At 43.0% G+C, this 27,282-nt stretch overlaps 1 protein-coding gene and 1 non-coding gene across 2 annotated transcripts in view; both read right to left on the bottom strand.

The window, feature by feature from the left end:
• The window catches only part of LOC145344465 (kielin/chordin-like protein), a 304,857-nt gene that overhangs the window by 56,769 nt on the left and 220,806 nt on the right, over positions 1 to 27,282 (bottom strand). The window contains exons 17-22 of the mRNA XM_080191611.1: positions 26,036 to 26,123; positions 13,208 to 13,290; positions 10,671 to 10,761; positions 10,214 to 10,296; positions 7,849 to 7,936; positions 1,989 to 2,074 (exon numbers count right to left, since the gene is read on the bottom strand). Of these exons, the coding sequence (XP_080047737.1) occupies positions 1,989 to 2,074; positions 7,849 to 7,936; positions 10,214 to 10,296; positions 10,671 to 10,761; positions 13,208 to 13,290; positions 26,036 to 26,123 (519 nt within the window). The remainder of the gene's footprint in view (positions 1 to 1,988; positions 2,075 to 7,848; positions 7,937 to 10,213; positions 10,297 to 10,670; positions 10,762 to 13,207; positions 13,291 to 26,035; positions 26,124 to 27,282) is intronic.
• On the bottom strand, positions 8,855 to 8,995 carry LOC145344610 (U4 spliceosomal RNA). The gene has a single exon (XR_013886909.1). It is a non-coding gene; the product is annotated as a U4 spliceosomal RNA (small nuclear RNA).

Here is a 27,282-nt window from a genome sequence, read left to right as displayed (position 1 = left end):
TTTTTAAAGGTAGGGTTTGCGGAGCTGAGACTTCTCTTGACCAACACGGGAGTGCAAATCTGGGCCTTATCTTCGGCTCACTAAAATATGAAGCCGTCCAACCCCGACGCGATTACAGAAATGCTGGCATGTGCTGGATTAGCATATCCAGTCCCTGGAACGTTATGTTTCATCGTTATGGCAATTTCTTTCCTCCTTCAGCCCATCTCAAGGTCATACTAATGTAACCATAGAATCCCAACAGTGCAGAAGGAGGCCATTTGGCCCATTGAGTCAGCACCAATCACAATCCCATCCAGGCCCTATTCCTGTCACCCCACATATTTACCCTGCGAATCCTCCTGAAATTTATCATGGCCAATCAACCTAATCCACACATCTTTAGGCTGTGGGAGGAAACCGGAGCATCCGGAGGAAACCCAGACAGACACAGGGAAAATGTGCAAACTTCACAGACAGTGACCCAAGCCGGGAGTCGAACCTAAGTCCCTGGTGCTGTGAGGCAGCAATGCTAACCACTGTGCTATTGTGCCGACTAGACATACTAAAGAAGTATCACAAACACGAGGAATTCTGGATCCGCTATGGGAGAAACTGATGATGTTCAACCAAGATTATTGGAAATAAATTGTAATCTTTTAAAGACTCTTCAGCCACCCCATTTGCAAGTCGTCCAACTGCTAATTGTAAAGAAGTAAACTTCAGCATAGAACTGCTCAACAACCAGTGCCATTCCTGATAGAGGAAGGGACATAGACTCACACAGCGTGCATACGCATCCAGGGGTAGTTCCATATTGTAGAAACCATTGGAACACAATTCCCTTCATGTATACAGAAGCTGGTGCATAATCCTACATTGAAAACCTCCGCAACTAGAAGATTTTATGATCATTCATAACAATCGGAAGGGAATATCTAACATTTTTACCTACATTACTACACAGGGTCAGAAAGGTGGGAGGAGCTGGCAGAGCTGGGGTGCTGTTGTTAGAATGATAGGTCTTCATGGTTTGTCATGAGCGTGATTTACGAAGGTGTGTATTGGAATGGCAGGTTCTGAAATGAGAGATTAGGATGGATGAAGGCAGGGATGTGCAATCATGGTACTTGGCATGTTATTCAACTGCAATGTGCCATGGTATCGGAGTTATGGTTACTTGAAAGACTGAACTCAAGATAAGACATATTTATTTTGCAGTAACCTGTGATCTGATAAGTCTATAAACAATCTACCAACAGTGTGGCACAAGAGGCTGCACAGTTGGGCACCGGACTTGTTTTATCATAAACCTATTTCCAAATCTATCTGTATCTATTTCTCCTTCAATGCCCTCTCCCCGATCCAGGTATTCCCTACCATTGTGGCTCCTGTTACCAACTCCCTGTCAATGCCGTGCGAGTTTCTGAATAATCCTTGGACGATACTTTCTGAGATTTCCCTTCTCATAGCAGGGAGCCGCTGATGTTGGCCAGTGATTTGATTGAGATCAAGATCTGTGTCTGTAATTGTATCAGGCAGACCGTAACATAGCTATGAATTTCTCTGTCTAATATTTAATGTCAGGTCAACAAGACAGTCTTAACACTTTGGATCTTACACTTGAGGCTCATAACCCCTGTCTTGAGGATACAATGTTTCCCGGGACTGCTTCCAAACAGCCACGAATATTAGCCAAACATGGAAGTGCTGAAGGTTGTAACTACCTTTGTGATTCAGTTGTTGTCTCAGTAAAGTTAAGACTTCTTGACCACACAGAACAGTAGCCCTCCACAGGGAACTCCCATTTCTAAACTTGAAAGGAAATCAAAAAATGCCACGACTGGAGCAGAGGAAGAAAGAATACAATTCAAAGAATATCTTGCCAGGAGACATAAAACCTGAATTATGCAAAAAACATTTGCATTTTCTACGTGGAAACTGGGACCATTTTGTACAGTTGGTTATGACCTGCCAGGAACAGATTACTCAGCATCTGAACAACTTACCAAACATGCACAGTTGATGCAATCAACACCAGGTCGAGTGAATTCTGCCCCGTGGGGATACAGTATGCCCTGGTCAATACACTCAGCTAAAGAAAAAGAAAAAACAAGAACAATAAATCACAACACAAAGTCAGAATCATAGAATTTTACAGCACAGAACAAGGCTATTTGGCCCATCATGTCTGCACCAACCCCCGAAAGGTCTACCTAGCTAGTCCCATTCCCCAGTCTTATCTCTGTAATTCTCCAAACTCACACCCGGGAATGATGTTTTGGTTTAATTAGTTAAGTTCATTTTTGATGCCTTGTTTTAGTTACAGTGCCTCACCCAGGGCTGTCACCCCTTCTCATTTTACGGAATTGAACCCAGGTCCCTGATGCTATGAGGCAGCAGTGCTAACCTCTGTGCCTCCCCTATCGTGTGGCAGTGCAGATCAAAAATTTATAATTGATCACATTTGTCTAACCAAAATGGAGAAAACGAAATGCTCCAAAGAAAAGTGGAAACAAAAATCCCACCTAAAACTGCAAGAGTGGTATGGCTTTGGAAAGTTGATATTCAGGTCTTAAAGAAGAATGAACATTATATTCAGCCATGATGCTTTCCCACTTACAATGAAACCTCTGGGGGATAGAGCATGGCTGAAGTTGTTATGTAACGTAACCAAACATATTTTAAAAATTATTTGGGTTTAATTTGTTCTGGAGGTTAGAGACGGCACATGCATTGATGCCACATTGTGCAATAATACGCTTCATAAAAATTAATAGTTTTGCTAACTTTGCCCACTGTCCTAACATAGTTAACACACTAACCCTGCATCAACAGCCACATTGAAGGTCAAAATGGTGAGGTCCAGGAGGAAAGGGGTTGGTTGGTGGAGGTGGTGTGTGTCGGTGATGCCAAACATCAGGGCCTGGGACCATCCGGCCTCAGTATTTTAGACAATGTTCTCGTCAGCGTTCAGATGAGCTGCAGACCTGAAATTCCAGCTTTTCAACAAGAAATTGGAACTCTCTGTCTGACAAAAGCAAGTCTTTCAAGTTTGGTACTGCATGGCTGCTTCCCACCTTTGGGCAGCTTTGCAGTTCTGATTTTTATTTTGGAAAGACCACCAGAAAACCACAAAGTTACCCAAAGGGCAGAAACAGCAGCATTGGGAAATGGTAAGTGAAAACTCTAATTATTTTAGAGCCAATTGGATGTGATATTGGGAGGTGAGGGAAATTGGGGGGAGTGGTTGGGGGGGTGGAGGGTGGTTCGGGATCTCGAGTAGATGCTGGAGTTGAGGGAAGCTTAGGGGCTGGGTTGCAAGTACTACATTTAAGTGTTCAGTACCACAAAACTAAATCCCTTACACTACTCAAAATTATCTTTTGAATTTAAACAAGCACACAAATAGCAGTCTAAATTTTCAGTATGTGCTAAGGTCGGCATAATTTTGATGAGGTGCTGTGTTGATGTACCAGAGAGAGGCTTGGGAATCTTGGACTTCTTCAAATTCAGTGCAAAAAACAGAGAGCAATTCTCATTTTGACTCACTATTGTCCATTTATTATTCTTGGAAAGACTATGAATGAAATCTTGGTTCATCCCCGAGATTGCTTAAAGAAAGATTTTATAAATCTCAACTCCGTTGTAGATTCTCCACATCCTGCACCATCCTGTTTAAAATCTACCAGAAGGTGATCACACTGTGGGACTAAAATATCTCTTGGGGGAGAATGCACGATCATCTATTGTACCTTTGATAATCAAAAACCATTGAAATCCCAAAGGAACAGCATAAAGGACTTTTACCAGAAACAGCCTTTATAGGAAACCCAATCTTATCACTTAAGTGTTTCTCAAAATGATTTCTTCCAAGATATTGCTGTCAAACTTTTATTTGCTGTTAGCATTTAATTATTATATTTTGCCACTTAATTTGCCCATTTCTCTCATATTTCAAACAACAATTAGAATATAAAAACAATTATTAGCACCTTTATTTAGTACAAACGTAATGAAACATCAAAAAACCTGTGGATAACCTTTAAATGACTACTTCTGAGGAAGCAGAAATAATCAGTTAGGCCATACGCAATTTTTGTATTATTCTTCTTTGAAAACTTCAGATCAACAATTCAATCTACAATTTCCTGAACTGCTGGTAGTCTGATTGACAAATCCTCGGGGTAGTGTTATTAGTGCAAAAGCAAAATATGTTATTTATGGTGTATCGTGGGTAGATTCATCAGAATGGTAAGGTTGCATTAGCTACAGAGATGAATTGTTTTGGAAATGTGATGATTTCTTTGTAGCCACTTTCCTAACATCAGTTGATTGTTCTATGACTAATTCCCTTAGAAAATCAGCATTCGCCTCCAGTTTCACCACTGGTGCAGTTACTCTGTCTACTGCATGCAGGTGTAATGAAAGGAAGACAGAAACTTTCAAGATATCCCAAATCACTTAACAGTCAAATAAATACTTCTTAAAATGTAATCGCTGGTATGATGTAGACAATGTTATCAAATGGTAGAACAGGCCCGAGGAGGTTAAGTGGCTGAGTCCTGCTCCTGATACGCTTGTTTTATATGTCATTCTGGATGGATGAGATGAGCTGGGTTACATAGTCTTTGTCATTCATAATCTTTAATTTGATTAATTGTCACATGTATTAGTTAGTATACAGTGAAAAGTATTTTTTCTTATGAACCGTACAGACAAAGCATACTGTACATACAGAAGGAAAGGATGGAGTGCAGAATGTAGTGTTACAGTCAAGTGGAGATAGGTCCACTCAAAATTTTGATGGCAGCAGGGAAAAAGCTGTTTTTGAGTCGGTTGGTACATGATCTCAGACTTTCCTGTCTTTTTCCTGATGGAAGAGGCTTTATCCAGGGTGTATAGGTCCTTGATTATGCTGACTGCTTTTCCGAGGCAGTGGGAAGTGCAGACGGTGTCAATGGATGGGAGGCTGGTTTGAATGATTCATTGGGCTTCATTCAAAACCCTTTGTAGTTTCTTGCGATCTCGGGCACAGCAGGAGCCATACCAAGCTGTGATATAACCAGAAAGAATGCTTCCCGTGATACATCTGTAGATGTTGGTGAGAGTCGTAGTGGACATGCAACATTTCCTTGGTCCCCTGAGAAAATAAAGGCATTGGTGGGCTTTCTTAACTATAGCATTCATATTCAAGGACCTGGACAGGTTGTTGGTGATCTGGACACCTAAGAACTTGAAGCTCTCGACTATTTCTGCTTGATCCCCATTGATGTAGATAGGGACATGCCCTCTACTATGCTTCCTGAAGTTGATGACTATCTCCTTTGTTTTGTTGATATTGAGGGAGAGATTATTGTCATTGCACCAGTTCACTGGATTCTCTTTCTCTTTCCTGTACTCTGTTTTGTCATTGTTTGAGATCTGTCCCACTAGGGTGGTATCATCAGCAAACTTGAAAATCGAATTGGAGGGGAATTTGGCCACAGAGTCATAGGTGTCTAAGGAGTATAGTAGAGGGGTTGAGGACACAGTCTTGTGGAGCACCGGTGTTGAGGCTGATCATGGAGGAGGTGTTGTTGCCTATCCTTACTGACTGTGGATTAGGAAGTCTAGGATCCATTTGCTGGGGAAGGAGCCGAGCCCCAGGTCATGATGTTTGGAGATGAGTCTTGTAGGAATAATTGTATTAAAGCTGAGCTGCAATTTATGAATAGGTGTCTGACATGGGTGAATGTTATCTAAGTGTTCCAGGGTTGAGTGCAGGGCCAGGGAAATGACATCTGCTATGGATCTGTTGCAGCAATAAGTGAACTGTAGTGGCTCCAGGCAGTCCGAGAGGCTGGAATTGATTTGCGCCGTGACTAACATTTTGAAGCACTTCACAACCATGGATGTCAGAGCCACTGAACGATAGTCATTAAGGCATGCTGCTTGGCTTTTCTTTGGTACTGGGATGATGGTCATCTTCTTGAAGCAGATAGGGACCTCAGATTGGTGTGAAGAGAAGTTGAAGATGTCTACGAATATCTCCGCCAGCTGGTCCATGCAGGATCTGAGTGCACATCCGGGTACTCCATCCGGGCCGGTTGCTTTCCGTGTGTTGACTGTTGAGAAGGTTGCTCTGACGTCGGTAATGGTGACCTCGGATACAGGTTCATTCAAGGCTTCTGGGATGGAGGGTGTACTCTCGCTGACCTCTTGCTCAAAACGAGCATAGAATGCATTGAGCTCATTGGGGAGCGGTGCAGCGGAGCAGCAATTTTACCTTCCTTCATCTTGTAGCCAGTTTAATGCACAATTTGACCATTGCTGCATACAATTTGCAAAGATGTGTATTTTGGCAAACTTTGACAGCATGGAGTTATTAATCTCTATAAAATTATGCTGTATAGTGCATAACATATTGATACCATTTCTTCTTTTTGGAATTAAATCAAATCTCTTGACCTATGAGCGTGATTCATCAATGTCTACTTGTTAAGAACGTTTGGGTATTTAAATGATTCTGACATTGATTGCATGGGAAGGAGTTGGATGATGTTCCCAATCATCCTGCCTTTTCATCAATCAGGAATGAAGAGTGATTTGGCCGGCAGTTTGTAAGACAGTCGTTTGGAGGGGAGATTGAAGAAATTTTCCTGAAACTCGGTTGAAGTGTCTAGCAAAATGAAGCATTGCATCCCTTGATTTTGTTGCAGCTACATAGGGATATCATTCAAGACTGTACAAGTAGCAGCAGCAGTGAGCAACTCAGAAGTTTGGAAAAGGAAGAAGTGTATATGGGTGATTATATGACTGAGGGAACATTGTTGTTTACAATCTAAGACACGTTCAGAGAGAAGGGATGACACTCTACCACAGAAAAACTATTCTGATATCTTGACATTCAAGACATACAATTCACAGAATAAAAAACAGATATACTCCCAAGGTATACATCAAAGGATAGATCCTTGCCCAAGGTTGGCAGCTTTTTAAAACATGTTTTTACTCTTTCCTTAAAGTTACAAAGCCAATGTTCAGAATGGGCCAGACAAACCTGAATCCATTCCTTGCTTGCTTCAAAGACCAAATTCAAATTCCAACAGAATTCATGGTCCCCGCAAGGGAGACAAACAAGATCCAAGCTAACAAAATAGCAACTTTTATTGATAATTATCTCTGTGACATTTGAAGGGAAGGCAAGGCCCTGGAGTTTAAGTTTATTTATTAGTGTCACAAGTAGGCTCACATTAACACTGCAATGAAGTTACTGTGAAAATCCCCTAGTTGCCACACTCTGGCGCCTGTTCAGGTACACTGAGGGAGAATTTAGCATGGCCAATACACCTAACCAGTACATCTTTTGGATTGTGGGAGGAAACCAGAGCACCAGAGGAAAGCCATGCAGACATAGGGAAAACATGCAGACTCCACACAGACAGTGACCCAAGCTGGGAATTGAATCTGGGTTCCTGGCACTTAAGGCAGCAGTGCGAACCACTGTGCCACCATGACGCTGGTGATGGGCAAAACTCCCGGTAATTGGTTGAAAAATTTGGATCGCAGTTGTGGGCAGTTCTCAGATAAAGACAAGGAGAAGACAAGTGCAGCCCATCTTGAAAGATTGTACAGCTTCCTGCTGTTCTAATCCCATGCCAATCTAACAGCTGGAGTTTGCTTACCTTGAGGTTGTATCATGCAAACCTGTGGCAAAATGTCTAGCTCAAATATACAGAGCAAAAAATCTTATCTGAAGTAACTTGCATTGGTTTCCTAAATGCTGCAGGCGATTGCAATTAAAACTGACGCATCTGGATCTCATAATCAAATGTGTGTCATTTTGAGAAGCTCCAGTGTACAATGGTTACCAAATCATACACTAACCTGGACAAGTAGGACAACAATCCAGCAGGGTGGGCATCTTGCAAGTGACAGGAGGGCATTCAGGAGTGATGCACTTCACATTCCCAGACTAGCAGAAACACAAACAGTCGGTTATTAGCCAGTCAAAAGGTAGAGAAAACACTGGTACAACCTCAAATTAAGCACTCTGCTATGATTAAGTTCTTTACCTTTGGTATTCATTTGAGCTGTCTCTGTGACATGGTGGACTGGTTGGATGGAGTTTTGGAACTGAATTGGAGATTGCAAGGAAATACCTCAGTGCAGCAATGATTAAAGGAACGGGAAATTGCAGGAAGATTTCTTAAACACTCCTCCAATTATGTTAGTTTCAAAAGAGAGAGATTGGGAACAGATTGAATCTCTTTTGCTACAGGCCAGTGAATGATGGATGCTTTGAGCATTGCTACCAGAGGGACCAGATAAACTCTCAGTTTTAAATAAAGGCATTTATATAATACCATCAGGAAACAATGACATTTAAAAACTCCATCTCTCACCTATATTTTTTTTATTGATGAAATGTTTTATCTACAAATAAATTTAAGTCAGAACATATGCATATGCAGAATGCTATTTGCCTCAGCCCTGGAAACACTGCAGCATATCGGGAAATTAACTTCCCACTCACATACAATTGTGACCTTACATTTCAATTTGAGAAAATGAATTCCCAGAAAGAATATTTTAAAGGGAGAGGGAAGGGCTGCAAGATCACAGCAGGATGGGAAGAAAGAGGAGATACGCAAGAGACTTGAATAGAGACACACTGAGGGATTGGAGACCGGGAGTTACTTGAATATTGTTGAAGAGAGAAACAACGTGCCAAAGCTTTCCGCGTCATAATAATTCATACAACAGGTGAAAAGGGTGCTGATTGGTTGGCAATTCTGCTCTGATTGGCAGAGGTGTTTAAATTGTTGTGGTCATTTGAAATTTGATTTTCTTGTATTTGATCCTCATGACCTATTTTTGCACATTAACACAATCTCCGCAGAGACTATCAAAAATTGCCATTGACGACTATATTTCAAGTTGTCATAGCGGGGTATTGGGAAAAGTTTTCAGTAAGCAATAATCGCGCCTCAATTAAACCTCATCAGCTACAATACCTCATGAGTGCAAGATGAAAAGCTTCAGCAACATGTTTCTTTCTTCAGCAATATTTAAGCTCTGTACGGAGAATTACATTGACAACTTGATGATTGAGGGATAGATACACTGAAGGGTTGTGAATGTGGAGGCAGACCATTTGATAGTCTCGAGACTGAGGGAGAGACGAGGAGAGGTACTCACACTGAAGGGCTGATGATAGAGCAAAAAGCACCATAAAAAATAAAGGAGCAATGAAGAAAGAGAAATCAGGACAGGTATATGCTAAAATGTCATGCCTGTTCAATTTCCAATACAAAATGTCAAAATCCATGGCATTATTTAAAGAACAGCAGGGAGTCCTCCTTGTATTTTGGCCAGTATCCATCTGTTAATCAACGCCAAAGACAGATTATGAAAGGTCACAGCCCTGAAAGGATAACTCTGGGTGAAATTTATTCCCCTCTCCATGGACTGTATTGAGGCAGTGGGAGGTGATGTGTCACTTGCTGGCAGCGGGATCTTATGGCTCCGCCGTTGTCAACAGGGCTTCCAGTTGAATGCACCCCTCAGTGCTGATAAACCCACAATGTGACATCAACGGGACAATAAGATCCCAGTGGCTTGAATGGCAACAAGATTTCAGCATCTCCTTTTCTCTCCACAGGTGCTGCCAGAACTTCTGAGTACATCCGGAATTTTTTGCCTTTATTTCAGATTTGTCAATAGCCACAATATTTTGCTTTTTGCTAAGAATTGATTCAATGTTGATCCATCCATTTGTCTTTGGTGGGATCTTTGGCCACCGGGCTGATCTGCATACAGCAGCGGTTACAGTGCTCATTAGAGTAATTAATTGGCTACACAATGCTTTGAACCAAAGACATTGGCTGGAAATTTCCTCCACCCCTCCAAACCCCCCTCCCCACCAGCGGCAGGATCTTCAGCTCCCATCTATGTCAATGGAAGCTTGGATGGCTCGCTGCATCTGCTGCAGGCCCAACCACTGTAGCGGGACTGGAAAATCCCAGCCATTATAGAAATGATTCTTTCACGCTATCATTGTCTCTCGTTTTAATAAGGACAGTAGTTATACCCAACTCCCAAACCAAGAAAAATTGGGGCTCTCCTGCCTCTGAATGGTATTTAACCCAGCACTGTGTTCTCATGAACAGGAAGGTAGTAATCCTGTTCAGATAAAGTGCCCTCACTGTTACACATTTACAGCCTATTACAAACAGGATGTTCTACTTACAATGCAAACACATAGGGTACAATTGTCATTGGAGGGAGAGAATACATCTTCATTGTTCACAACAAGGCCTTCATAGAGACACTCTGAAACATATTTTTAAAAATTTCACTGGAATGGTAGAACTCTGATTAACACAAATAGCATCATATATTACCATCTAAATATGCTAATCCATGCTATATGTGGTTATGAAAATTATACATCATAGCCCTACCCTGAGGGAAACTAGTCCACTTCAGGGGAAAAAAGGACTCAACGAACCAAGAATTACCAAGATAATCATCTGATGACCATCTTTATAGGTCAAATTGTACAAGCTAAAACTACTTTTTAAAATTTTTTCACAGGACGTGGTTGTCATTGACAAGGCCAGCATTTGTTGCCCATTCCAAATTGCCTCTGCGTGGCTGAAACCTTTCACTCCTGGAGCTATCTCTAGAACACAATTGATACTCACTGTCACATGTTCCACAACACTGTCCTTCCTCATGAACCTGATGGCTACAAGAAGTTTCACATTCAATCGGTTGGCAAAACACCTCCCCTTCCTGAAAGAAGCAAAAATCCAAATCTTTCATTTTATTTTATTATCATCGTCAGAATTAATTATCAGAATTCCTGTTAACAGCGGCGGCACAGTGGCTAGCATTGTTGCCTCACACTGCCAGGGACCTGGGTTCGATTCCCGACTTGGGTCACTGTCAGTGTGGAGTCTGCAAATTCTCCCTGTGTCTGCCTGGGGCTCCTCCTGGGTGATTTGGTTTCCTCCCACAGTCTGAAAGACATGCTGGTTACGGTGATTGGCCATGCTAAATTGCCTCTTATGTTATGGGAATGTCAGGGGGATTAGTAGGGTAAATGTGTGGTGTAATGGGATAGGGCTTGGGTGGGATTATTGTCAGTGCAGGCTTGGTGGGCCAAACGATCACTTCTGCACTATAGGCATTAGTAAAAAAGAATTAACATCACAGAACTATTTCAAACATTAAGAATAAGTACTTCGTCACGATCTGATCATACTACAGGATGTGGTGATTATCAGGTAGCAGAGTTGTCCCTTTTGGCGCAGACTTGATGTTCCTTGAGTCTCGTGGTAGGTTGTCCATGGATTATACACTTATTTCCATCCTCCACGATATTTAACTACCGTTGTCATCAGCTCCAGCCATTCCATCAGATGTTGGGCAGTGAACTCTTAACAAATGCTCTTTTCAGAGTAAATTTTACATGGTATAATGACAAAATCATCTCTGCACTGCGTCATTCGTTTTAACAATGACCAAATTTAAACATGGTAGTTCAGGTTTATCTGTCCTATTGTGATGACAGTAGTACAATTAATATGGAGACTTATAATATATACATATAGTATATATAAATATTTCTGTTTAAAGGGAATGTTTAAAAAAATCAGCTTTATGCTACAGGCAGTTGGTATGTCTGGTGGGAATGCAACTCAGACTCCGGGAGAGCAGGATAATGACTAATTTTAGCCTTGTAAGTTACGTTAAGTAGAGTTAATGGGCTTTTGTTTACTTCAGTTCCCCTGGGATTTTTGATTAGAGTAACTGACAAGGTCATATGATGACCTTGTAGACCTTGATGTAGTTTATGGGCACAGCTGTGTCGATAGCAGAAAAAAAACAGCTTTTGCAGTAAGCAGTTAGTTGTAGATGAAACCTGGTTGACGTTAGAAGTGTGTTGCAGGTTTCTGGAATGATATCTCTCTCTGAAAACTCCAAGCCTGTTAATAAATGTCAAAACAAGTATGCTTAGGTTTGCTCAGTGTATTTATTTAGAAGTGGGTTTGATCTATGCATGAATGAGGCTTATTTGGAACTGGAACAGTCATTAATTAAAAAGTAAAGTTGCTTATTTTCATTCTTAAATATTGTTTAACCATTAATAGTTAAGCTGCTTCATTTGTTAGAATTATATTTAAACTGTGTTATTAAATAAAGTTTGTTTCACTGTGAGATATCTCTAATTTATCAGTGGAATGACTCTTGGAGCGAAACATCCTATCTTCACATTTACATAATAAATAGAAAAATTGTTGGGGTCTAATCAGGCGTCCTAATATAATTTTGGGCTCTGGTCTGGGACCCTAATACTTTAGAAACATACACATCCTTAAATTATTTTTCTGAAAATGTATTCCTCCTTACGTTTTGCAGAATTTTGTACTCCCCAGATTATTATAATACGCAGTGGATTAAGGTCCAATTCCAATTCCCTTCCCATACCTCGGGGTGCACTGAGGCAGGCTTTTGTCCGTTTCCATAGCTAGTAATTCCTGGAACAGGTAACTAGTCTGTCGCAAGGGCTTATAGCTTGAGGGGCACCAGTCCGTACTCAGCATTGCCTACCAGGATCCTCTCCTGCTCTAACCTGGTCATTGGCGTGTTTGGAAGGATTTGTAGGTTGACATTCAACTTGTTTGACCCGCATTATGAACACAGCTTCCTTGGTCAAGTCCTGGAATGGGAATTGAAACTCGAGCTACTGGCTCAGAGGCTTGCAATGCTGCCCACTATACCAGAAGACCTCCTGTGGTTTAAGGTACCCCTCTGATTTTATCTTAGCAAGCAGCTGACAGTGCTTCTCAATTACAACATCAGATCAAGAATAGACTAAGTGGATTCAGTTGGAGCAGTTGTTTGGATGGTTGGTTTGTGATGCAGAGCAATGCCAAGGTCACGGGTTCAGCTCCCACACTGGCTGAGGTGAAAGCCTCACCTGCTCAACCTTGCCCCTCAGCTGAGGTTAAATCACTAACTGGAAGGGGAGAGTAACCTATGGTCATGTGGAACTATGGCAACTTAAATTTAGTTTGTTTTTAAACTAAATCACATTCCAACACTACTAGAAGTTAACATAGATTTTGAAAGAGAAATGCAATGATTATTGGATCGTAAGTTGAATTGGTTTGGGTGAATGGGCTGATATCCTATGGTTAGAGAGATATCTTTAACCTGTAGCACTAATCCTTACCTGACAGGAGCAAGTCAAGCAGGGCTGGGACAGAGAAACCCATGTACTGTTATGAGAGTGAATGATGCCATTGTAAAGGCAGGCTGGGAAGACAAAGCAAAAAGATTTGGTTCAGTATGTTACAAAATATGAAGCAAATATAGTCCATTCACCTACAGACGGTGGACAATTTATCCAACAATGAATTCAACTCAATGGGGGAGATTCTGCAGCCTCCCAGCTGTGTGTTTCCTGCCGGCGGGAGGTGGCACATTGTTTGCTGGCGATTCTCTGGTCCCGCTGCTATCAATGGGAATTCTCATTGGTCAGTGATCGTTGAGCAGTGTTCATTCATCTGTTGAATGTACAATTGGCGAGACCATGCAGACGCTACGACAATGGATGAATAAACATCACTCAACAATCACCAGGCAGGAGTGGTCTCTTCCTTTGGGGAAGACTTCAGCAGTCACGGGCATTCAGCCTTTGATCTTCAGGTAAATGTTCTCCAAGACAGCCTTCATGACACAGAACAGGGCAGAGTGGCTGAGCGGAAAATGACAGCCAAGTTGCAGACACATGAGGACGGCCTCAACCGGGATCTTGGATCCATGTCACACTCTCTGTAACCCCCACGACTTGCCTGGGCTTGCAAAATCTCACTAACTGTCCTGTCTGGAGACAATAAATATCTCTTTAACCTGTGATTAATCCTCTCTCCACTCACATTGTCTGTACCTTTAAGACTTGATTAACTGTAAGGACTCACATTCCAACCATTATCTTGTAAATTGAGTTGTGTCTGTATATGCCCTGTTTGTGAACACAAGTCCTCATTCACCTGATGAAGGAGGCTGAGACTCCAAAACCTAGAGCTGCCAAATAAACCTCTTGGATTTTAACCTGGTGTTGTTGGGCTTGATGGTTTTTTTCCCACCCATGAGGCTGATAATCAAGTTCTCTGGATACTTCTTTCTCAGGATGCTATAGAGAATCTTGATGCAGTCTGACTTTCAGAACTGGGTTCTGATCAGTGCTCAGCGACTTGGAATGTTATCTTCCTTTCATCAGGAATGTTGCCTGAACTGCTAAGTGTTTCCAGTCATCAGCCTGGAATGTTAATGCTCACACTTCCTTCTTTCAATGCACCATCAATAAAGATAAATATTGAATTTCCTGTCTCATTTCTATTGAATGACCTGGTATTTAGTCTAACTGTGATAATGAACTTGTTTGCAGCAAGTTTTGAAGTGCTTGATAGTCGAGTGAATCAAACCTAATTGCTGGCCGTCTAAGAACATAAGAACATAAGAAATAGGAGCAGGAGTAGGCCATCTAGCCCTTCGAGCCTGCCCCGCCATTCAATAAGATCATGGCTGATCTGTCGCTGTTCAGTTCCACTTTCCCGCTTTCTCCCCATAACCCTTAATCCCCTCTCTTATCAAAAACCCATCAATCTATCTTCAATCTTCTTCAAATGAATCTGTGAATAATTAGCCGGTCTTCACCAGGCATGGTTTTAAATCCTCCATTTAGGATCCTGTTGGCCAATCGGAGGCCTATTCCACAACACTGCTCCCCTTCCTCTATCAGCCTACACACCCAGGTCCCACACCCTTTAATCCCCTCCTCCAACACCACCCCACCACACCCCAACCCCCCACTCCTGGTCCCGTCAAGGAACTTACTGGCCTCTGACTCTTCAATGGGACGCCATGCAATTCTCCAACTTTTTCTTCACATTGTTCTACACTCAGGCCTGGTTACTGATCAGCTCAGGTAAAAAGCACTGAGGCAAACTCAACTAACACCTTTCAGGTATATCAGAATACAAGACAGTTTGTCTGTATGGCAGAATACATTTATTTACACATAGGGCACAATCTTACAGTTGGCTGCAGGTGGGTTTGCAGGTAGGGGGTCCTGCAAAATTCCATACATTCCTTTCCTGCCTAAAACTGCGCGATAGATTGAATAGGAGAAATTCAACAAAGCCACCATTTCACTCTGTGACTGCATGACCAACCATCTATCCCCCTCCTCCCCCTTCCCCCCCAAACTGGCTATGATTTAATGAGTAGCATGCGAGGCCTCCAGTGACCTGTCAGCCCTTGCACCAATTGAAGACTTGAATTGGTGAATTAACGGTCACTTGACTTCCTGCCCGTAAGCAATTTTCCAGCTGGGGGGAGAGATATGCAATGTTGTGTAGGAAGCCCAGCAGCAAAGCCTGCTTGAATCTCAGAGACTTTATGTGCCTTTATATGTCCTGCTTCTGATCAGAACTTTCCACTCACCTGACAAAGGAACAGCGTTCCGAAAGTTTGTAGCGTTTACTATCAAATAAACCTGTTGGACTTCTTACTGGATCTCAGGCCAGCAGAGGGGAGATGCCTCCTTCATGGGCTCTCTTTTCTAATTTGAATCCCACAACATCTGCCACCCCAGAGCCCCCGATACACCAACCCTGCCCTCCCACCAAAAGGTGCTTCCCTCACTGCACCCCCAGCCTCTACACCCAGGCCCCACACACTCCTCGATCTCCTCAAATCCTGGGGCTTTGTCTCCTGCTCTTGTCAGGAAACTCTCAACTTACCTGTCATCCGGCTCCTGGCTCTCGTTCGCTGGGAGCTGATGCAATTCCAGCAATAGTTATGAATCACTAACAGGGGCACAAAGTTATTGCCCATTCCTCTTAGCCAGTAGCTCTCAAAGGTGGGACTTGTTTCCCAGTGGAGGGAGCAAGTGTCAACCTGAGCCTCTCAATATGCATCTGAGCTCCAAATGGTTGTGGGCAGCCCATTAGAGTGGGTGTGGAGTTGGGGGTGGTTTCATGGCAAATCTCACTCACTTTCTGTGAAATTCTGCTAATTATTATCTATCACCCTGACATTAATATTCCAGCTTGACCCCTTCTTGCAGAAATTGTCCACCATTATACAATTTTCCACATATCTGATGTGACGTTGACTCCAGGACAAAGGCCTCCCAAGGTTACTCTTCTGATGAATTCCAACATCCTTCCAATGCGGAAGGAGGCCATTTGGCTCATTGAGCTTGCACCAACAACAATCCCACCCAGGGCCTATGCCCATAACCCCACGTATTTACCCTGCTAATCCCCCTGACACGAAGGGGCAATTTAGCATGATCAATCAACCTAACCCACACATCTTTGGACCGTGGGGAAAAACCAAAGCATCCGGAGGAAACCCATGTAGACAGGGGAAGAACATGCAAACTCCACACAGACCCAAGCCAGGAATCGAACCCGGGTCCCTGGTGCTGTGAGGCATCTGTACTAATCACTGTGCCACTGTGTTGAGTATTACTGAGTCAGTTACTCTCATATCACCCTGAGATTGTGATCCACAATCTTTGCTTCATGTCCACCGCACTCTCTCTCTACTTCTCAAACAGATGTGGTTATTGGATGGGTCCTTATATCAGCTAGTTGAGCAGTATTCATGCTGATTGGCTACTTCAAGCTAACTGGATGTGAAGACTAATGATTTGGGAGCTCAATTCAGGCAGTTTAAACTCAGCTGTATCAAATTTTCCATCAAACTGGGCTGGATTGAAGCCCAACTCTATGAGGTGAACAGAGCTGCCCACTGTCTCTCTGAACAATAACACAAAACACAAAGCACTCAGATGTCTGGCACAGAATCCTGCACAGGGCTGAGCAAAGAGCTGGCAAACAGAGCCATTTTCCAAAGAATAAGTGGGTTCCTCTATTCATTCACGCGTGGCATTAAATTATTTACAGAGTGTAGCCAAGCAGAAAAACTCTAATGATATCAGATTCCTAATCTCATTCTGAGCATGGCACAGAGCAATAAGCATTTGCACATCACTTCTTCCAAAAACAGCATGCAAGATAAAATCCACTTCTCACTCCATACTGTGAGTGATATATCCATTAAATGTCCTGATATCCAGCCGAGTTAATGTCCAGTCCTTAAACTCTGGTTAAGGTGACAGTTTTTAAAAGATTAAAATTTCCCAATATTGTTTTGAAACCAATTCTGCATCAGCATTACAACATCTGCAGAGGACTGTGATCACCCAGTCCCCCATTAGAGAAGTCTTATCATTAAACCCCGTTAAAAAGAGGATTTCAGCCAACTGAAACTTTAGAAGGAGGAAGTCTTACCAAGTGGACCCTTTCTTAAAAGAAATGTCAGCTTTGGAACGTCTAGTGAAGAAGATTTCACAATGACAACTGTTTTACTTTTAGGCTTTGTTAAAACAGAAATATCTGATTCCTTCTTAAGAGTGAGTCCCTTCATTCAGTCTCCTTTCTCTGTTGATGAGTTTCCCTTCTTTTCGATGGGATACTGATACCGACACCCCTTTTAGCAGGGGTTGACTTGGTGACATTACTTCCTTAAAGAGATTTCCGACGGCCTGCTATTTCACGAGGATAAGACTCATATTGGACAAGAAAGGAGGCCAGTTATCAGGATCTTTACTAAAGAGAGAATCGCCAAACCAGGAGCCAGTTTTGAAAAGAGAAGCTTGCCACATAGCATGTAGGGCATTTTATCTTTTTTAAAAAAGGTCCTTTCAGAGGTATAACCAGAGGATTCGGTGAAATTAGATAATACAGATTCTCTCAAATTCAACCCAACAGATGCGATAAAAGTGTCTTCTACTTAGATCCTAGATTTAATCATAGAATCCCTACAGTGCAGAAGGAGGCCATTCAACCCATCAAGTCTGCACTGATAACAATCCTATCCAGGCTCTATCCCCATCGTCCCACATATTTACTCGGCTAATCCCATTAATCTATGCATCCAAGGACACTAAGGGGAAATTTAGCATAGCCAATCAACCCTAACTCGCACATCTTTGGACTGTGGGAGGAAACCAGAGGACCCAGAGGAAACCCACACAGACATGGGGAGAACGTACAAACTCCACATAGACAGTAACCCAAGCCGAGAATCGGACCGAGATTCTTGGAGCTGTGAGGCAGCAGTTCTAAACACTGTGTCACCACACCACCGCACTATTTTCTGGCTATAAGGTTTCATATAAATTAGGGCAGCAAAAATTGTATTTGCAATAAGTGGAAACCTATCTCTTGCTGACTAACAAACAATTTTCAATCTCAGTCACTGCATGGCCAATGAAGCACTGGTACAGATGGGGCTCATGTGTGATTGAGGTTGAAGTATATCATTAGACTTTCTTTGTTCAAACCCTGATTTAAAAGATATGCATTTCAAATTATTCATTATTTTTGCTTTCATCCATTTTCCACTAATTTTCTTCCCTCCTCTCTTGAAGATGCAAATGGAGAATTTCACTGGAACAGTGACCCTACATTCACTTTTCCTAGTTGTGAGTGTCAGTGACCTCTTGGTGATTATCCGTTCTGTAGAAAGAAGTGTGGTTTATGTTTGAGACCTTGAGAAGGTTATCTTACCATGATGGTATAATGCTTAAGCTTTACTTAAAAAAAAACAACCTTCATGGTTTGAAACATTGGGAGGAGAGTTGGTGGGAAGAAACTTGTTTTCCTCAAATTTGTTGGGCTATGTGATATTTTTGTGAAGTGATTTTTCCATATGCAAGTCAGTGTTATCAGAGAGGGACAAAGAAGAGCTATTTAAAAAGTTATTTAACCAGACTTTGAAGGTCTGGAAAATTAGGTGCCTGTCAGTCAGTGTGCTTTTGACATGATAAATGCAACTAATCACTAGCCAACAAATAAAAGAGGCTTCATATCTGAAAAGTTGCCCATTCAGGCACCCTGAATCAAGTTTAGTTGAAGAATACTAGAAAATATGGATCCCCATCATAGTGCACCTGATGGGCAGTGCCAGGGTGTCTGGGGCTCCCATGGCCTCTATTCCCACTGGCAAGGCCATCATGTCTGGTCCCCATTGATGGTGCGGACTTCGAACGGTGAGGGGATTAAGGAAGTCATTAATATTTAAGATGTGGAGGTGCCGGCATTGGACTGGGGTAAACACAATAAGAAGTCTCATAACAGCAGGCTAAAGTCCAACAGCTTTATTTGGTAGCACAAGCCACTAGCTTTCAGAGCGCTGCTCCTTCATCAGGTAAGCAGGAGTTCTGTTCACAAACAGAGCATATAAAAACACAAACTCAATTTACAAAATAATGGTTGGAATGCTAGTCTTTACAGGTAATAAAGGTATAGACAATGTGACTGGAGAGAAGGTTAAGCACAGCTTAAAGAGATGTGTATTGTCGCCAGCCAGGACAGTTAGTGTGATTTTGCAAGCCCAATTAAGTTGTGGGGGTTACAGATAGTGTGACATGAACTCAAGATCCTGGTTGAGGCTGTCCTCGTGTGTGCAGGACTTGGCTATCAGTCACTGCTCAGCGACTCTGCGTTATCGTGTGTTGTGAAGGCCACCTTGGAGAACAGACACCTCAGACACTGAAAGATGGGCTCATAAGAACAGGATATGGCGTTTGACTCATCGATCGACAGTTCTGATGCGCCACAGCTAAAAACCGCACTGCCCTCCTCAGAAGACAAACACGGGACACGGTGGACAGAGCACCCTCCGTCGTCCAGTACTTCTCCAGAGCAGAGAGGCTACGACATCTTCTCCAGAGCCTTCAACATGTCATTGATGAAGACGAACATCTCGCCAAGGCCATCCCCACATCTTGCCTTCAAACAACCACACAACCTCAAACACTTGTCCACAGCTAACTACCCAGCCTTCAGGAGAACAGTGAACATGACACCACACAACCCTGCCACAACAATCTCTGCAAGACATGCCGGATCATCGACACAGATGCCATCATCTCACGTGAGAACACCATCCACCAGGTACACAGTACATAGTCTTGCAACTCGGCCAACGTTGTTTACCTGATATGCTGCAGGAAATAATATTCCATGGTACACTGGGGAGACCATGCAGATGCTACAACAATGGATGAATGAACACCACTTGACAGTCACCAGGCAAGAGTCGTCTCTTCCTGTTTGGGAACACTTCAACAGTCACAAGCATTCGGCCTCTGATCTTCGGGTAAGCGTTCTCCAAGGTGGCCTTCACAACACACAACAGCAGAGTCACTGAGCAAAAACTGATAGCCAAGTTCCGTACACATGAGGACGGTCTCAACCGGGATCTTGGGTTCATGTCACACCATCTGTAACCCCCATGACTTAACTAGGCTTGCAAAATCTCACTAAATATCCCAGTTAGAGACAATACACATCTCTTTAACTTGTGCTTAACCTGGTCTCCAATCACATTGTCTGTACCTTTAAGACTTGATTACCTGTAAAGACTGGCATTCCAAACATTATTTTGTAATTTGAGTTTGTGCTTTTATATGCCCTGTTTGTGAACAGAACTCCCACTCATCTGATGAAGGGGCAGCACTCCGAAAGCTAGTGGTTTGTGCTACCAAATAAACCTGTTGGACTTTAACCTGGTGTTGTGAGACTTCTTACATTAATATTTAAGTCAGCCTCGTGCTTTCGTCAGCAGAACAGGGCTGTCAAGATCGCGAGAGGTGGGAAATTAAGCGTGGACGTGACTTTTCATCTCATGCCCTATCTTACCAGCGTGGCAAATTGGTAAGAGCCCGCTCAATAACTCTTCAATTTCAATGCTGTAATCAACAGAGAGAAGGAGAATTGATTTGGTCAACAACTGAAAACTACAATCAACTCTGAATTGACCATTCAGGGAGATTTGAAGATATCAGCTCCTTACAACACAATGGCCAATGTTTAATGTAGTGTACCAGGGAATGGGTGTGGGGGAGAGAGGACTTGGACAGGAGTGCCAACTTCGGATTCCAATTCCCAGCATCAGGAAAAGTGTCCCCAATTTAATGGGGAGGGTGGAAGAGCCCGACATAGAAGCTCAAGGTGGATTTTTGCCTTCTAGATGTCCGATAATGTGGAAGGACCAATGCGGGCTTGTGATGTTCCTGACTGCACTTCAACTGAAGCAAAAGAAAAGCAAAAGGGGGATCTTATCCTATCACTAGAACAAAATTCTGCCCCATATTTCTAAGATCATAACAAATAGGAACTGGAGTTGGCCATTCGGCCTAGGGTGCCTGTGCTGCCATTCAATAAGATGGCTGATCAGATCAGGTCTGGCATTAACTCCACTTTCCTGCCTTCTCCCCATAACCCTCGACTTCCTTGTTGATCAGAAACCTGTCTAGCTCAGCTTTGGATTCACTCAATGATCCAGATTCCACTGGTCTCCATAGAAGACAATTCCAAAGTCTAACAACCCTCAGAGAAAGAATTCCTCCTCATCGTCACGTTAAATGGGAGACCTCTTATCTTTCAAATGTGCCCCCGAGTTCTAGATCCCCTCACGAGGGGAAACATGTTCTCAGCATTTACCCTGTCTAAGCCCCCTCAGAATCTTATATGTTTGAATAAGATCACCTCTCATTTTTCTAAATCTCAATGGCAAAGGCCTAACATGGTCAATCTTTCCACATTTCCATACGCTATCACTTGAGTATCAAGAATAGCAAAGATTTTTGAGTATAATCTAGTTCTTTCCGTAAAGCTTGGGCGGCACTGTGGCATAGTGTTAGGACTGCTGCCTCACAGTGTCAAGGACCCGGGTTCAATTCCAGCCTTGAGTGACTTGCTGTGTGAAGTTTGCTCGTTCACCCCACGTCGGAGTGGATTTCCTCCCACAGTCCGAACTTGTGTAGGTTAGGTGGATTGGCCATTTTAAATTGCCCTGTACTATGCCAAAATTAGGGGGATTAGTAGGGAAAATACGTGGGGCTGTGGCGATTGGAAGGGGGTGGGCCTGAGTAAGATGCTCTGTTGGAGAGTTGGTGCAGACTTGATAGGCCGAGTGGCCTCCTTCTGCACTACAGGGATTGTATACTTGGGTCAGAACTCTTAACCTTTTAGGACTGAGGTAATGTCTTGCACGGTCAGGATGTAACACTGGCAAGTCCATCTGCCCTTGCTCAACATCCACACAGCAAAATTGTTTTCGTTTTAATTTTTGAACTTCACTTTTTTTATTTATCTTCAAGGGATGAAGCAGAGTTGGTGTCCTTTTGTTAACTCACTCAGGGAATATTACATGTTACCTGGTGCCAAATATAATTGCGGTTTAACTGCTTGTTGCTGATTGGCTGTGTACCAAAATACTGACAAATAATAAATTCCTATCTCAGCTCAGAGGCGAGAATGGGGTCAAATGAAGTCACTCTATTATTGGCTCTGAATGAGACTACCCTCTTCAGACAACTTCACGTCAGTGAGAAGCCAGTTTCGATATTGTCTATCTAATGCTCGCCTAGTGTTTCTTGGCTTCGTGCACCATGAACTTCAACATGAGCAACAAAAGAGTTGTTTCAATTTGTTGCAAAATGGAAAATTTGAATGTTTTTCTCAACCCAATCTCTGTTGTTAGTTAGTATACTCTCCTCGTTTGCCAACACTCTCAAGTGCCAACACTCAGATCTGTACAGAAATGAGGCATTACAATTGCTTCATGCACCTATGCCTCCATGTTTACTAAAAATGATTTGAGTCTTCCACAATCTGCGTTTTTGCTCATTCTTTCACAAGACATGGGTTTTTGCTGGCTGGGCCAGCATTTTTGTGTCCCACCTCTGCCTGCCCTTGGGAAGGTGGCACTGAGCTGCCTTCAGTTCAGTTGCAGTCCACACACATTGCTGTTAGACAGGCTGCTCCAGGATTTTGGTCCAGCAATAGCTAAGGAACGGCAATATAGTTTGAAGTCAGTATGGTGTATGCTTTGGAAGGGAACTTGTGGGTGGTACTGTTCCCATGCTGCTCTTATCCTGCTAGGTGGTAGTGGTCGTCAATTTGGAATTTGCTGTCAAGAGAGCCTTGGTGCATTAGAACAAAGAAAGAAACAGGGACAGGCCCTTTGGCCCTCCAAACCCGTGCTATTCATGATGCCCTAACTAAACTAAAAAACCTTCTGCCCTTACTCAATCCATTGCCCTTTATTCTCTCCCTGTTCATGTACTCATCCAGATGCCTCTTAAAAGTTACGAATGTGCCTACTTCCGCCACCTCCTCTGGCAGCACTTTCCAGGCACCCACCACTCTCTGCATGAAAAACTTTCCCTGCACATCTCCCTTAAACTTTCTCCCTCCCACCTTGAGCCTGCGCCCCCTTGTAATTGTCACTTTCAACCGGGGAAAAAGCCTCTGATTATCCACCGTGTCTATACCTCTCATAATTTTATACACCCCTATCAGGTCTCCCCTCCCCTCAGTGAAAACAATCCTCATTTATTCAACCTCACCTCAGCCAATCAGCCTCTCCTCTTAGCCAAAAGTTACTGCTTACAGATGGTATACCAGCTGCCACTCTGTATTGATGGTGGAAGGAATGAATGTTGAAGGGAGTACCATCAAGTGGGCTGCTTTGTCCTGAATGCTGTTAAGCTTTTTGAATGTTGTTGGAGCTGCACTCATTCAAGCAAGTGGAGAGCATTTTATCACACTGCTGACTTGTGCTTTATAGCTTACAGCCAGACTTTGGACGTCAGTAGGTAAATAACTCTCAGAATTCCTGATCTCTGATTTACACTAGTAGCCACATGCTCCAGTTCAGTTTCCATTCAATGGTAACCCAAGGATGTTGATAGTGGGGGATTTAGCGACGGTAATGTCACTGAACATCAAGTGAGATGTTAGATTCTCTCCTGGTAGAGTTGATTATTGCCTGACACTTATGTTACTTGCCATTTATCAGCCCAAACCTGAGTGTTGTCCGGGTTTTGCTACATATTGGTGAGGACAGTTTCAGGATCTGTAGAGATACATTTCAATCCAGGCCAACGGGCCTTTGATATTCAGGAAAAAATGGTTTGTGCAGTTTTGGCGAGGGGACAAAACTTAAAATCTGTTCCCTGTTGGCATCCCCCCACAAGAGAGAGTCCTTGGCAGTACGATTCGGCAAAGATCACAGTTTTCTCACAATTAAAAGCTACTCTGGGCTTTATTTCCAATTTTGCTGATGTGCTCCACAGAAAACAGAATTTGTGGCTCAGAAAGTTGCCTTACAAGTCTCACTGAAGTCCTTTACATTCTTTTAAACCAGCTGGAGAAATTCAAAAGACCGTCAATGAAGTAATGCAGTATATCAGAACCAACACATAATCCTGAATATTATATATAAAAAACACCTGCACACTCTCGCTTTGTGCTTTGTTCCTGCGATACATAACTCTTGAGGATACTGCTTAGAGAACAGTCAACCAGTCAACTGTGCACAAAACTTTCTTCCCCCCAGAGACCCTGATAGTGAATTTCCAAGCACTGTTATCCCAATCATCGACTGCAACTCCAGTCAAAAAGCTGAATAAATCCTGGGAAGATGTTGCTTCATCTCACCACACCCTCCCTCCCTTTACTTCCCAAAGTCCACCCTCCCCAACTCTTCCTTCTCCCCACTCCCCCTCCACATTCTTCCCCCTTCCCCACTCCCTCTCCACATTCTTTCCCCTTCCGCACACCCCCTCCACATTCTCTCTGTCCCCATTCCTCCTCCACATTCTCTCCCCCTCCCCACCCACCACCACTCACTCCCACCCTGCCCCCACCCCACCCCTCTCCCCCCCCCCCAACTTTCCTGAGGCTCCCCATGAAATCCCAATTCAGATATCACTTTATGGGCGCTATGGTGGCACTGTGGTTAGCGCTGTTGCCTCACAGCACCAGGGACCTGGTTCAATTCCAACCTCAGGTTACTGTCTGTGTGGAGCTTGCACATTCTCCCTTTGTCTGCGTGGGTTTCCTCTGGGTGCTCTGGTTTCCTCCCACACTGCAAAGCTACGTGGATTGGGTTGATTGGCCTTGTTAAATCGACCCTAGTGCCAGAAGGATTAGTAGAGTAAGTATGTGGGATTATGGAATTAGGGTCTGGGTGGGGTTGTGGGCAGTGCAGACTCAATGGGCTGAATGGCCTCCTTCTGCACTGTAACTATTCTATGATTCATTACGAAAATAAACTGAGCCACATATTGGCTTTCTGATCACCTCTCACCAACAATTCTTTCCCCTGATGAATTTCTCCCCTCTACCTACCAAAGATACCCAAAATGCTTTCTCTTTCAGATGAAAAGTCATCAGAAACCTTACTGACACAGCATCAACATTGGGACAATGCAATAGAGAGGAAATAAATGGAGCCTGTCAACGTTCTATCTCAAGAGTCTAATGAAATCAAGTTGCATGCAAGTGTTGATTGGGCTAATCTCGATGGTTGGGGAGGGATTTCCCAACATGTTGAACCGAGCATGGGTTCCATGCCAGCAATCTCCCAATAAATACGATATTTGCCTGTTGTTGTTGAAAAAGTGAGTCACTACCTACTGGGAAGAAGATAGGTCAATAATCACATAGGCCTCCTCCATGCTTACTTGTCCAGGGTAGCAACACGTGATCCTCAGCAACTCTGAGCTCAGGGAGGAAAATCAGCCTGGGTTCATGTTCCAGATTTCCGTTCAAGGATTCTGTTGGTATGTGTATGTGTGGAACATCAAAAATGGGAGGTTGGAAAGCCAAGCAGGGTACCCTGTTCAGAAACCAACCACATTTTTTTCATCCAGCAAGTTAAACCTTCTGGTATCTGTACACTTGACTGTAGGTCAGAACAGACCTGAGCCTGCCTGTGATGTCTCCTACACAAAATGAGTGCCAGCTGACTGATAGATCAAAGGCACATGGTGCCCATGAAGTAGTACTCAGGTAAAATTCAATGATTTCAAGGGAGTAAGGAGGAGGTGAATGATCGTTGAAGGATTCTTGGCATTGATGGCTCTAATCTGGCACCTTACCTCAGGCTGCAGGAATTTACTTACACTTGCAAACTGGGCAGCAAACCCCAGGCACCAGTTCCAACTTGCTACAAGGCAGTGAGGGGCAGACGGTACACGAGACACTTCCCAGCTGGCAGGTACAAACAGATATAAAAGACAACATTCAGTTCCATTGCGGATGAAATAAAGAAAAAAAGAATATATTGCCTTTCATGACTTCACTAGGTCTCAAAATATTTTACAGCTATTTAAATACTTTTAAAGGATAGTCATAATTGTAGTGTAGAAAATGCATCAGCCAATTTGAAAACAGCAACTGTACTGTGATCATAATTAGATAATCTGTTTGAGTGAGGTTGGCTAAGGGATAAAATGTTGGCAGGACAATAGAGAGAACTCTTTGAAACGGTGCCGTGAGATCTTACAACAACCATCTGAAAGGAAAATATCTCTGTGTAATATCTCACCCGAAAGATGGCATTCCCTCAGAACAGCACCAAAGTGCAATCCCGGATTATGTGCTTGAGCCACTGGAGCGATGTTTGACTTCACAACCTTCTGGCTCCTGTATAAGCTTTCATTACAGTGTTCAAAAGCCTATTTAAATAGGGAGCTGGCTGACAGTGGCATTTATCTGTCAATCAGCTGAAAGTAATTGTCTTCGATAGGTGTTAATTTCTGAAGCAGGAAGCTGAGCTAACTAATCATCAGTCACTCTGAACAGGTAAGTTTTCAAGCCACAAAGAGTAAGTGAATGCCTGGAGAGAAGACAATGCCGGAGTGAGACAAAGATTGAGTATGTTGGTGGAAATTTGGTACCAAGGGAAAAAGGAAGTTCTATCTTCTTTCAGCTATCGAAAACATAGAAAATAGGAACAGGAGTAGGCTATTCAGCCCTTCCAGCCTGCTCTACCGTTCATTTCGATCAGAAGAGATAGGTCGTATACCAGAAAGACTGGTGTGTGTTTGAAAAGCTAGAGGGATGAATCTATGAGTTCACAGTGTTTCAAAGAAAATTGAATCCTGATGTAACAGCAAAGAAGGCAAGTGATTGACTGGTTGGAGAGCAATTTTTCTTTTTCCTCTATCTAAAACAGGAAATATACTCTTCTCCCCCACCACACCCACTCCCTAACCAGACTTGGCACTATTTCCCTATAGTGCAGAAAGAGGTTATTTGGCTCATCGAGGCTGCACCAACAACAATCCCACCCAAGCCCTATCCACATAACCCTGTACATTTCCCCTAGCTAGTCCCCCTGACATTAAGGGCCAATTTAGCATGGCCA

The sequence above is a fragment of the Carcharhinus amblyrhynchos genome, chromosome 6 (genome assembly GCF_965287045.1).
Source record: "Carcharhinus amblyrhynchos chromosome 6, sCarAmb.v2.hapA, whole genome shotgun sequence".
Classification (NCBI taxonomy): domain Eukaryota; kingdom Metazoa; phylum Chordata; class Chondrichthyes; order Carcharhiniformes; family Carcharhinidae; genus Carcharhinus; species Carcharhinus amblyrhynchos.
The sequence above is the reverse complement of the archived record's forward strand: the minus strand, read 5'-3'. Positions and strand labels throughout refer to the sequence as shown.